This window comes from Excalfactoria chinensis, chromosome 20 (assembly GCF_039878825.1).
Source record: "Excalfactoria chinensis isolate bCotChi1 chromosome 20, bCotChi1.hap2, whole genome shotgun sequence".
NCBI classification, from domain to species: domain Eukaryota; kingdom Metazoa; phylum Chordata; class Aves; order Galliformes; family Phasianidae; genus Excalfactoria; species Excalfactoria chinensis.
This window is the reverse complement of record NC_092844.1, coordinates 6,286,553-6,299,660: the sequence shown is the minus strand read 5'-3', so window position 1 is coordinate 6,299,660 and position 13,108 is coordinate 6,286,553. Positions and strand designations below refer to the sequence as shown.

General features: G+C 48.4%; 1 protein-coding gene across 4 annotated transcripts in view; it reads right to left on the bottom strand.

Moving 5' to 3' along the window:
* IGSF21 (immunoglobin superfamily member 21) overlaps window positions 1–11,701 on the bottom strand; it is a 28,519-nt gene extending 16,818 nt beyond the window's left edge. Inside the window, exon 1 of one of the 4 annotated variants that reach the window (XM_072354163.1) lies at window positions 11,422–11,701. In XM_072354163.1, the coding sequence (XP_072210264.1) occupies window positions 11,422–11,488 (67 nt within the window). In that variant the 5' untranslated portion in view covers window positions 11,489–11,701. Of the gene's footprint in view, window positions 1–658; window positions 825–10,014; window positions 10,235–11,421 lie in introns of those variants that run through there. The other 3 variants (XM_072354162.1, XM_072354159.1, XM_072354160.1) reach the window with 3 other exon arrangements.
* Window positions 11,702–13,108: the final 1,407 nt, after the last annotated feature.

Genomic DNA, 13,108 nt, shown 5'->3' with positions numbered 1-13,108 from the left:
ACACTGACACCATTAGTTCAGAGGGACCCTTCAGTACAGCTGCTGGAGACATACAGGTCCTAAGGGGTCCGCTTCAATTCAGATTTTGTGATAAAAATCTTTGCAAACTCTACAAACCAGCGTCCTCTTTTTAAGCCTTGCCAGTCAGGTTTTATCACAGTGTCACAGTCCAACTGGCGCATAAGGCCAAACTCCAACATCAACTTCCAACAGTTTCACAAACTCAACTGAGATGGGACTCCTGAACACCACCCACGGCTTTTTTGCTTTCTTTCTTTCTTAAATCCTGGGCTTCCTTCCCCCCAAAATACCCCAGCCAACTAAAATCCCTCCCCAACTAGAGCCTAATGTCATGCTGTGCCACGGTACCCAAACATCCCTGCAGTGCTTCTCCAACACTACACATCACACAAGGGCTTCTCAAAGAATTATGCCAACAGACCATCCATCACCAAGCACAAGTTAATAAAACAAATGCAAAGGCCTGCTTTGCACAAGCCTATTGTCACCTCCAGTGTGTCACCAACAAACAAATTTGCAACAGGACAGAGCCATCCAAGCAGCTACACACCTCATGCATGGCAAACAAAACCCGTTTTAACATCTTCTGTCATGCCTTTTCCAGCCAAGGCTTGACAGCAGCGCTGTTCCAGCTCACCGGAGCACAATATGAGAAAGCTCCTTTCACTCCTGGCATCGAGTTAGTGCTTGTAGTACATCTCCGTCAAGCAAGATGTTTGTGTGAAAGCCTCGGGAAATTGGTCATTCCTGTGAGTAAGCTTTGTTGTTTGTTTAACTCCATAGACAGTGCAATGCATGGTCAGCTTGTGCAACGCAACCCAGAGTGTGACAGCAACAAAACAAAGAGGAAAAAAAGAAAACGAAAGCTTTGAGGAAGTTTGGTAAAATGGCTGTGGCATTTCTCTGGAGCAAGTCCACACCTTGTTACAACACCCAAGATAACCTTGTATGATTCATGTTGGTGCTTAGAAGATCCCTGGATAAAATTAGGCACTTGGTCGGAGAGAAACTCCAAAGCATGACATAGATGGTAGAAATCCTGCAGTCATAAAGCCAAGGGCCACCTCCCGCCCACCTCAACACAGCGTCCTTGGAAAGAGGAAAATGACAGCAAAGACAAATGTACCCATTACAGAATGAGAGATGTTCCAGATAGTGGAAAAAGTTCTAATGTTGGGAGTGAAAACATGAAAGAATAAGGCTTGGAAGAGAGAAACAGGCAGGGGATAAGCGGGAGCAGCAAGACTTTGGGGTTATCATATTCAAACGAATGGGAAATATCAACCATTTAGGAAACACTTCAATATCCTCAAAGCTGAAGACAAGAACCAGCTGTGATGATACAGCCTGACATTACTCATAAACGAGCAGTTTTTCTGCATGCATACCCATAGAGAAAGAGCAGATAATCAACCAAAACCACTTGGAAATACCTGCTGAGCCCCCAAACCCATAAATCATACTCAAAAGAGATCAAGCAATATGAAGAAGATGGGTCTTCCCCTCCACGCAAATTCCAAACAGGGCTGCGTTTGCTGCAATGGTAAGTCTTCTCAACGCATTTTATTAGCTACTACCAGACCCCCCTGCACAGTCTAGAAAGCCGTGCCCATAAATTATAGACAGAATATTTATCTCTCACAGCTGCGCAGACGTGAAGTATGTTTAGCAGCATTTACTCCAGCACACTAACATTTTATTTATCATTGCTCCCCCTGCGTGCTCAGTACATTGCCCTAAAGCTGCCAGCAAACGATGCATGCCTTCATCTCCTAATGATGCTGGGGTGGAAGGGGCACGCTTTACCACTGCATCTTCATCCTACTGATTTGCTACTAAAATATCTCGTCTTAGTGCAGCACTGAAGTGGTTCATCACAGCTGGAATGATGCTGGAATCAGTGGCTGTGACTTGTGGTGGGTCATTGGTTCTGGGCTTTTGGAAGGATTAGACATTGCTCGTTTCTCTCGTTCCTTTATCCCCATTTAGAGGGGATTTGGCTACTATGGGTGCTTTGATGAGTTTTCAGAGTCCTAAATAGCATCTGAGCCAGGAAAAGAGAGAAACAGAGCCTGAGAGAGCCCAAAGCCCTTCCCCCCCAAAAAAACACAGGCAGCCCACTGATTTCAAGCAACGGCTCTGCCACTGCCAAAACTGAAACCTAAAGCACTCATGGGTCAGCCAGGGCTCCAGATGCCCTGATTTTTAAATGGAGATCACACTCTTCATTTGCATGGATGCATATATGCAAATTGGAGCTGATTGCTTGTGGAGCAACGTGCCATTCACACTGTTTGAGAAACCACAAATGAGCAATTTAAGGTAGATTCCTCCAAACCAAAAGCAGCTTGCTTGCACCACGGTGTTTTTCCAATATGTGAGCAACACCTGGATGCAGTGTTAGAGCCTCACACTGAAGCTGATACACTTGCATGAAGATGCTGAAACTTAGGAAGAAATTTGCTGCATCCCCAGTGGAGCCTTATCCCTATTTTTGTGCAAATGAGGGTTGCTCCTGCAGAAGCAGAAGGTCTCTGCCCCACATCACATCAGGGTGAGGATTACCACACCAGGAGCCAATTATTTGAAACCATAGCTCACTTCGTTAATCTAGGCTTGAGCATAATCCTCGCATGTGTTAATTAGTGGAGCTGGAAGCTGTGTCAAGTGTACATTTGGAGCAAGTCCCACCTGTGCCTCAGTTTCCCCCACTTGCAAGGGGGAGAGCAAGATCCACCATTCTACAGAAACACCTGAGATGTAGCAAAAGATGAGCGAAACGTGAGAACCAGCAAGGGATCATTAGAGACCAGCACTATTCCTCAGAAAAAATAAGTGCAATATTGAATGGTGACATCTGAAACACCACTCCATAAAACCTTCCACTCCTCCAGCTTTAGCTTAGAGAAATACAAGACTGGGGTGGACAGAAGGGGAAAATAAAAACTAATTTTCCTTAAGAGCAAGGATGAGGATTTGGGTCTGGGTGCTGCCCATGGGTTTCCCACCATGTTAAAAGTGCCAGTGGGTGGAGAGAGGAATGAAAGGAAGAATGAAGAGAGGAATGAAGAATGGAGAGGGGGATGTGGGTATGGAGGAGCAGAGAAAGGGGTAGAGGTTTGGACAGAAGGACAGAGAGATGTAGAGTGAATGGGGCTGGGTAGGATGGATACCTGCATGTACTGGATTTTACATACATAACCCAGGAAATCCCTTCAGCCCCCTGCCCAGCCCCACACAACCAACCTCTTTTCCTACCACCTTCCTGCTCAGGGGCTGACCTCGACATCCCAGACCCAACACCAGTACAAGGAACAGCAATGCTCCAACCCTTTACCTTGAGCTGGGCTGCTTTATCTCAATCCTGACAGCCTGAGCTCGGCGCACATCCCCTGGCATCCTCCCATTCACCCATCCTCTATCTGCCTCTTTTCTTCTCCATCTCCAACGCCTGCCACGCAAAGCCAGATTGCTAATTTGAAGCCACTCTCTTCTCCCCAATTTACACTCCGTGATTAATAATCCCTTTGCTCTCCCAGTAATGCTTTGCCGCTAATAAGATTAAAACATATCACCCTCTTACAGCACTGATTCATAACCCTGATTTACCGTTATGTTGCTGCTGCTGTGGAGAGAACGCACATGGCTGTTACCTTAATCCCTATCCATCTCTGCTCCGTTGAGAAATAACTGCTAATTAATACCTTTCTGTCTCCTGACTGCTTCCAGATATGCCTGACTATCATTATTTGGCCGGCTTTTTGCCGTCAATCCGCAAGACTGATAGCAGAGCAGAAGGAAACAGGATGCCCCAAGTAGCTCTGTGCATTTTGTTGGTTTTTTTCCCCCCAAAATTGTGACATCCCGTTAGCCCTCCCAGCATGAGTTTGATTGCACTGAGATAGAGCAGAGCTGGGTTTTCCAAGCTCCTTTTCTCCCGGGGTATCCCAAAGGCTCATGAGGACGTACTGGTCCCCATCCACAGGCCCCCACCATCTTTGTTCATTTTTCTCCACTTTCCCACATCCATCCCTATTTCTGCATCCATCCCTATTCCTGCATCACGACTCTGCACTCCCAAGCCAGTTGGAAATGGGACATCCCCCAAAAAAACCCAACTGCCTTATTTCTGCATCGTGACTCCATGTCCCCAAGCCTGTTTGGAAATGGGGCATCCCAAAAAAACCTCAACTGTCCCATTTTCCCCACACTGCCTCTGCTGGGAGAGCACAAACCAGTGACATCAGAAACAACCGCAACAGCAGCAAGAGCTCGGGACAGGAGGGGGAAAAACCAACAGAGCCAGTGATCTGATGAATGTGGCAGGGGAGGCTGATGCTCTGCTTTTAATAAAACATAACGAAGCGTAGGATCATAAAATATTTCCTTTAATTCAGTGCTCCCATGAGGGCGGGTAATAGAGGCTCCGTAATGCGGTAGGATTTCCTCACAGCCTGCCAGCAGGGAGAGGACAGCACGATTTGTGAAGCAGCCCATTTACAAGCTGTAAACGCTCTCCTTCCCATCCCAGCCCTGTCGAGGGGCAGAAGGAGCTCAGGCTGTTCATACTATCTATCATGCTATCAGCCCTATCTAGCCATCTATGCTATATCTCCTACATATCCCTTACAACCAGAGCATCTCCATCCTGCCACACCTTTTGGGGTACCATCCAGCCAGCTTTTGAGTAGAAAAAGGTGAAATATAGCACCACACGGCCCTTTATGCTATATCCCATACAGGTCCTGTATAGCCACAGCATCCCCATTCTCCTGCACCTTTTGAGGCTCTAGCCAGCCAGCATTCAGAGTGGAAATAAGCGAACAAAAAGGGATGCTCAGCTCTTGCCTGGCTGCCTCTTGCCCCCTGCTTCTCCCACCCTCATCCTCACAGGAGTGCTGCACATATTCCATATACAGATCTATACATCCACACCTCCCAGGCAATGTGGCACAAGTGATTAACATCCTCATGTTAAAAATCTCTCTGCATCTCCTTTGTCCTACACCAAGCACTAATATAACCATTCAATATACTCTCTCCCTTCCAAGAGAGATAACATTGTTTAAATAAGCATTTGAAATTTTAAAGAGTCAGGTTGTTTTCCCACTGTAGGAAGCTTTTAGCAGATCAGAGGGTAGAAGAGGGGGGGTCTGGACAAACACACGACAGAATGCAGCTCCACTGCAATGGGAAATCGCAGAACATGGGCAGCTCTCCTGTCCCAGCGATCAAATCCTGCCCCTGCAAAACCATCTCCTACCTACCCCAAAGTCACCCAGATGTGTTTTCCTGTTGCCAAAAACAACAACAACAACAAAAACCAAGATACATTTCTGCAAACAGAAGGCTTAAATTTGGCAACCAGGCTTCCTTCAGCTCCGCTGTGTTCCCACACTGCTGCTATAATTACAGCAGAGTAAATTCTCTCCATCAGAAGGAAACCCAGCCACCTCCAGCCAGCTTGCATACATCAAATCTTTCCTAAGATTTCCTTAAAAAGACAGGAAAAAAAAAAAAAAAAAAAAAAAAGCCAATCCCAGCAATAATAGCACAATGAGCTGTAAATATAGCTTTAAAAGAGCCACCTCTGCTAGCGCTCATGAAAATATTTCATCTCTACGTGCATATAAGCTGTAATGGAACAGTTGTATCTGCTCAATCTCATCCAGGCTGTTGGTCATCCAGCATGGAGCAAAACAGCCTCCCCAACACACCTCTAAATCATAGCAATTCCAATGCTTTGGGTGATACCTGATAAGGTGAAGCCTTTCCCCCCCCCCCCCACCTCTCCTGCATTTGTAGCCCACCCTGCAGAGAGCCAGCAGCTTCCAGAGCCATTTTCCTTTCCATCATTTTCCTCTTTTCAAGTATTGCCAGCAGCAAGATCCAACCTCCTTTTGGGGATCAGCCTTTGTAATACAGAAAGCAACCTCTCCACCAGCAAATTCCACATTATCCACGCAATCCATCCCCCCCAAAAGCATTTCCAATGATGGCAGCACACCCAGGAGCCAACAGGAGTACCACCGCCATATTTCCAATCCCCTCACATCCCTACAGTCACTTTGGTCCCACACACAAAGCATCTCTTTGGTCTTACAGGAAAAAGCAAACCCCCATCAAGGGGCATTCCCAGCTCACTCCTGCTATCCCTGCCACTGAAGTTCCTCCAATCATTTTGCAAAGAAATATATCAGTGTAAATGCAAAGTGGGTGCATCACAGCAGAGGAAGCTCCAGCTCCTATTTTCCCAGCCTGGGCAGACAGGATGTAGCCACAGGATTTATCTGCAAGCACAGGGAGGTGGAGTGGGGCTGGAATAACAGCTGCTAATCCCTTCACCCTCCTTTCTGAAGTACATTGTTGAAGGCATTATATAAAAGGAAATTATACAGAGGTTTGGGCAGAGAGGAGCAAAATCCCTACTCTGGCCCTCCGGGATGCTGTCTTTCAACTAAAAAGGGTTTTGCAGATGGAGATTTGCTCCCGGCAGCAGAACAGAGAAAATGTGTGGTCCTGGGAAGGGCCTCTTGCTCACAGCATCTTTCTGATGGGAAATGCATCTTTATCTCGATGTTCCCCAAGCCTCCTGGGAGCAGAGGGTAGCCAGAAGTCCCTCGGCTTTGCTGTGGATCCAGCCAAGAGCTTTACAAGAGTTCTCTACAGAGAGTGGTGAGGTGCTGGAACAGGCTACCCAGAGAGACTGTGGCTGCTCTGTCCCTGGAGGTGCTTAAGACCAGGATGGATGGGACACTGCGCAGCCTGCTCTGGTACCAGGTCTGGAGGTTGGTGGCCCTGCCTGTGGCAGAGGGGTAGGAACTTCCAACCCAAGCCATTCCACGATTCTATGGATGGATGGACAGATGGATGAACAGCCATGGGGCTGTCAGGATCCTGCTAACAGGGGGTTATTCATTTACCCATTTCTGCTTCTTTTCTCTGGCATTTAGTGTTGCATGGTACCCAAACCTCTGTTTATTATAGGCTTCGTGCCATGGAAAATATAGAGCTGGCAGTGATGGTGACTGCACAGTTGGATGTGGGTCACGGTCCTGCACTTAGCTAAGAGTCTGCCTGCCCTTGGCACTTGCACCATGAATCCATCCCAAAGTGGGTAGGAGCCCTGCACTGAAAACAAGCTGTGATTGACTGTTTATTTTAGGAAGGAGATGGGGGAAAAAGAGGGAAGGAGATAATGCCAGAGAGATAATGTGAGCACCAGCCATTAGTTACAAACAAGTCCATCAGTACACCAAGTGCCTCAGCAGCAAGCAAACAAAAGGGCAAAGAGAGCAGCTTGGCAGGGAGCAAACAGCGCATCAGCTGCATCCTCCCCGCTCTAGCTCTGTGCAGGCTGATTTACAGGCTGGGAAGTTTTCCAAAACAAAACAAAACAACAACAACAAAAAAATCCACAGGGTTTGGGGGCTCCTTCAATGGACTTTTCCCCAACCACCGACTTGCAGTCAATGAAATCAAGCAAATGGGGCGGTGAACCAAAGCAGTAAGTAAAACAACAGTAGGCGCCAAGCGATGCCTGTCCTCCCTGTGCATATCAGATGCTTCATAAAAACCCACTGCATCAGTGCAGGAACTGAATAGCACCTGCATGCTGCTGAAGCCTGGATGCAACCTGAAGACTTCTGCAAGGGCCTGAAGGTACGAGAGACAGCCCGTGTTGCATGCAGGAAGGCTGCAGTGGATACAGCATACAGCGCATTGCATATAGCATTTGCATGTTGCATACAGAACAGGGTATGTTGTGCAATGAGGGACATTACTAGTGGAAATGGGTTGACGGTTGGACTAAATGACCAACCTTAATGATCCTATGATTATATATATATATAGCGTTTAGCATGCAGCACGTAAGATCATTTACCACACTGCAGATAGGATTTGGCACCTTGCATACAGCAAGGGCTACTCACCTCATGGGTCTTGAAAGCAAAACCAGGACATGCAACACACACACACACACACACACACAGTCTGACTCTGTGACCTTTGTAAGTCTAGAGAAGCCAAAATTTGGTTAAAAAAAAAAAAAAAAAGAGGAAATTGGCCAGACCTAAAGTTAAATGCTGCAGCACTATCATAGAACCATAGAATTCCCCAGGTTGGAAAAGACCTTGAAGATCATCAAGTCCAACCGCAGCCTACCCAGTACCCTAACTCTAAAAACCCTCCATCAACACTAAGAACTTGCTTGTTGCAGCAAGGAATGGGGAATTTGAGGGATTTGCCCCAAAACGGAGCTCTAGCACCTGCAGGAACACAGAAATAGGATTTAGAACATGGGGGTTTTGCAGGAAAATCAAGCATGGAATAACTCTGTGCCCCAAAGCTGCTTATTAACTTGGGAAGGTGCAGGGTGAGGGGAGGAAGCTTGCTTTGTAGGAACACTCTGGACTAAAGCTGGCAGCTCTAAAGAGCTGCAAAACGCAGCTGGTGGAGAGAGAGAAGGGAGTAGCAAAATTGGCCTAACTGGGAGAGGGGAAGAGCAATTAGTGCGGCACGGAGGATTGTCAGAAGGGCTTTATGGATTTAGTCGGGCGGCACGAGGCTCTGCAGGAAGCAGAAATTCATGGAAATAGGGAGTAAAGGGATAAAAAGGAGGTGACCCTGAGCTGAATACGAGATGGGAAAACAGGAGCAGGAAGGCTGACAGAACGTGTCCTGCTTTTCCAGGTCAGTGCTGTGCGCTCGTAGGTGAATTAGAGCAGGCTGTGCTGCACGTGGTGCAGGGATGCTCCTCCTCCTCTCTCTGCACTGCAAACTCCCAGACACCTGAGCACTGAATTTTCTCCTTTTCTACCCGAAACCCACTAAGATGATGGCTATATCAATATCTCACCAGTATCAGACTTCAACACATTTAACTCTCCTTTCATGATTGCAAAACGCAGCTCTGATTTTCCCTGCCCATTAGAAGAAACCTGATGAGCATGTGATAGGAGCGTATTTCAGGCAGTGAGTTTGAGCAGTCTGCCAGCAAACTGCTTGGAGCTGCCAAGGAGCCATCAGGCTGCGTGCAGATGAGACTCTGTGCCTGTCCAAAAACCACCACCTAGAGGCTATGGGGCAATTGCCAGCCACCGTCTGACCGCTCACCTCCTGCACATGCCCTCATTTTTCTATTTTGATGCTCTCTCAGCCCACTGAGCCATGCCCAGGCTGCTTTTCCCAGCCAAGGGGAGAGATTAAGCTTGTTTTAATGGGAAAAGCTGTATTGGGAAGGATGCAGCTGGCCTACCACACATTCAGAAAGCAGGGAGCATCGTTTGAGGGAATAAAAGGGCTTTTCATTCAGAGGTGATGGATGGAAAGCCCCAAAATACACTCACAGATGCTCCTAGGGATGCTATGCTTGAGTGGGAGTGCTGCTGATAGGATGCTCAGTCACACTCCCAGAGATGGGGCAGCAATCAGGGAAATCGCAGGGACAACACAGAGCATGCACCGTGCATTACAGACAGTGCACATAAAGAAAAATAAATAAATAATAGATTAACCACTTCAGAGAGGCGCTGTGGGGGAAAAAGCAATGGGACCTTGCATCCCCTTCCTAGGGATGGATCCTGCTGCATCCCTGGCAAGAACAAGGCTGGAGATCCCTGGGTGCAGCATCCCCAGGCCAAGAACGTTCTCAGCCAAGGAAAAGCCATCTGCCCAATGTTGAACCTCGGGTGCTGCCATCCACTGCCAGAGCATTGGGATGGGCTTTTTGCAATGACATCTTTCTTTTTTGCTTGGAATCTGCTGGGTTTTGGGACAGTGCTGAGGAAATGCTTCAAGCAGCTCAACCTCAGGATATGGGAACACACAGAAGTTTCAGTAGGGCTTTATGAGCTGAACGCTGAGCTTGTCGCAGCACTAACTCAGATCCATGATCAGATCCTATCATATCACTTCTCACCCCACAGCCCCACACTGACTCACAGGAAAAAACACTTGGACCCCAAACACATGCCACAAACACAGCCTTACCCATCCCCACTCTTATCAATCATCAGCAGAAGAGCATGTTAAAAGAGGAACTCGGCTCCATGCAGATGGATCTGTGCTATCCCCAAAGGATAATATTGGGTACTTCGCCTCAAACTGGGGAAGAATTGGTGCCTTTGTGCCAATCCTACAGAGCGCAGCCACCGCTCCCCCTCCCTGTGCCCTGCAGCAGCTGACTGCTGCGCTCCGTGAAGGAAAAAGTGTGTTAGAAATAGCAAAATCCCAACAGTTGCACAATCAGCGCCACTCACCTCCCACCACTCGAAGCTGAGCAGGCAGGGCTTTGACGCACTATATTGGGCATGGGCTATGGGGTACTCCTGCACATCCTACTAGCGGGTGCCATATTAACGAGGACAATGTTAGCACCCCATTAATGGTTCAAAAACAATGTCCTGTTGGAGGGAACCCATTAAAAGGTAAAAACTGGGTGTTCTATTTGCAAGTGCCCTACTAATGGGTCTAAAAACGGTGTCCTATTAATATCTGCCTTATTAGCAGGTCCAAATTTTGTACCCTATTAAAGGGGCCAAACCTATTGCCCTATCAGATGGTTCATTTATTACCTGGTCCAAGCCAAGTATCCTACTAATGAGTGACTTAATACCAGGTCCAAAACTGGTACCCTGTTAACAGATGCCCTGTTACTGGATCCAAATGGGTTGCCCTATTACTGAATTCCCCTATTATCGAGTCCAAACTAGGTGCTCTGCTTGCAACTGCCTTATTAACAGATGCAAACCTAGCATTCAGTTAACAAGTGCCCTATTAACAGGTTCAAATCCAGCATCCTATTAGCAGACATCCTATTAACAGGTCCGTATCTGATATGCCATTACCAAATGCAAATTCATTTATATTAGTGATTTCTCCTATTACCAGGTGCTCTATTACCAGGTCCAAAACCACTACCCTGTTACTGGGTGCTCTATACCCTGATCCAAAATCACTGCCCTATTATCAGGTCCAAAACTAAAGATCTATTAACAGGTGCTCTAATCTGAGCACCTAAACTGATGCCCTATGACCAGGCTCCCTATCACCAGATCCAAAACCACTGCCCTATTACACAGTGCCTTATTACCAGATCCAAAACCACTGCCCGATTATTGGGTCCCCCATTCCTGGGCACGCTATTATTAAGTACAATACCACTGCCCTACTGATTATGCCCTATTCCCAGATCCAAAACCTCCGTCCTATTACCAGGTCTAGAACCATCTCCCCATTACAGACTGTCTTTCCCAAGCCGCGGGGGGGGGGGGGCGCAGAGCCCAGTGCCCCCACACACTGGCAGCAGAGCATCTTCCCGTTATCTGGGGTCAGGGCACAGGGCTGGTCCCGAGGGAGGGGGGAGGAGCGGCAAGGGAGGGGGGTGACGGAACTCACCCAGTGCCAGGTCCAGGAGATCCCAAAGCAGCAGTAAAAAGAGGGGCAAGGGGCTCATGGTCCGCATAGCGTCCGCGGGGGGGAAGGGGGAGAAGGGCAGCCCCAGAGGGCTCACCGGTGCCCCGAACCAGCGGCTGTTGCATGGGGGGGTCCGGAGGGCATCGCGGCGGTGCCGGGCTGGGCTCGGTTCCGCCTCGCCGACCGCTCGCAGCTCCGGCACCGCGATGCCGCCGCCCGACCCCCCCACCCGGCACCCACCGCCCGGCTGAGCCCGCCCCGGTCCGGCCCCAGGGCGGGGCTGCAGGGAGATGGGAGGGGATGGATGAGAGCTGGATGCGGGGCGGAGCTGCGAGTTGTGAGTGTGTGGGTCGGTGTGGGGATGGGGGGAGGCTGTTCCCTCCATCCCAGCCTCACCGCGCCCACCCCTCAAAACCGCAGGATCTCCCCTCATTTTGAGCCTGCCTCGTGCAAACACCCCAGCATCGTCCCTGGGGGTCACAGCTTCCAAACCAACGCAACCCGCAGCACCAGATTGATGGAATCTGCTGCCTTATGGCTCGCTTCTTCACCGACCAACCCCCAGTGAAAGAAATCAGGCTCTGCATAGGTCACTGCAAAATCAACTCGAATAAAAATCAATTAATCGCTGAAATTCCTTTGCACAGGACTGGATTTTCTCTCTGCTCTATCAGTGCCTGAGCAGCAGGAGTAGCGTTGCTATCTTTACCATGCCCAAGGGGGAGGCAAACAGTGATTTTTTCCCATCCATTGGATGATGAAGCTCATAGGAGAAACACTTATGGGGGCAGGAAGATGAGGCTCAAAGTTCAAAAGGGTCACCCAGCTCAAAGCAGCGTAAAGAGGGATGTTTAGCAGGAAGATAACTGTAGAATCATTAAGATTGGAAAAGACCTCTAAGATCATCCAGCCCAACCATCCACCTGCCACCAATGCTGCTTACTAACCAGTGTCCCTAACCGCCTTTTGCATGCACAGCCACCCCCAATAAGCGGGAGGGGCATCTCAAAGTGCTTGAAGAAGGAGTCTTTCCCCAGCAAAACGCCTTTGACAGCTTCCAGATTTAGTAGTGGAACGCAAGAAAAGCGTGCAGGCTGTCAGCTGAACCCCGGGACATTGGAGGAGACAGTAAGTGATGTAAATTGTTGGATGAAGATATTGCCGTTTATATTGGGTGTCTGGCTTCATTGGGTTTTGCCTGGGTTTTAATTTCCTGTGAGTTTAGAGGCTGGTTAAGGTACTCTGCTGACAGCCCCGGGGTTGCAAAAACACAAAATGAGCTGACTTGGCTGTTCTTTGTCTTTTCTGAAAAAAAGGGCTTTCCCTCAGCTTTATCCCGTTGCAACAGAAAATCCCTGTTTGAGGATGGAGCCAGCAGCCTTCCCGTCCTTGATGGATGGAGCCAGCACAAAAACAAGATCCACAGCACTGCCCTCAACACCTTTGGGAACGGCAGAAATACAGGCAGAGCTTTAGGCAGATCTCTCCCTGCATCCAATGACCCCAATTGGATAAAAAAAAAAGGTGAAGTTTCTCAGCTCCTCGCTCCTGACCTTTCCAGAGAAGTCTGTGTACTAATTAGCAGAGTAATAATGTGACGAGGCTGCAGATCCTCATTACAGCACACCAAATTCCCAGCTACACGACTGATATGCATCTACAAGAAAAT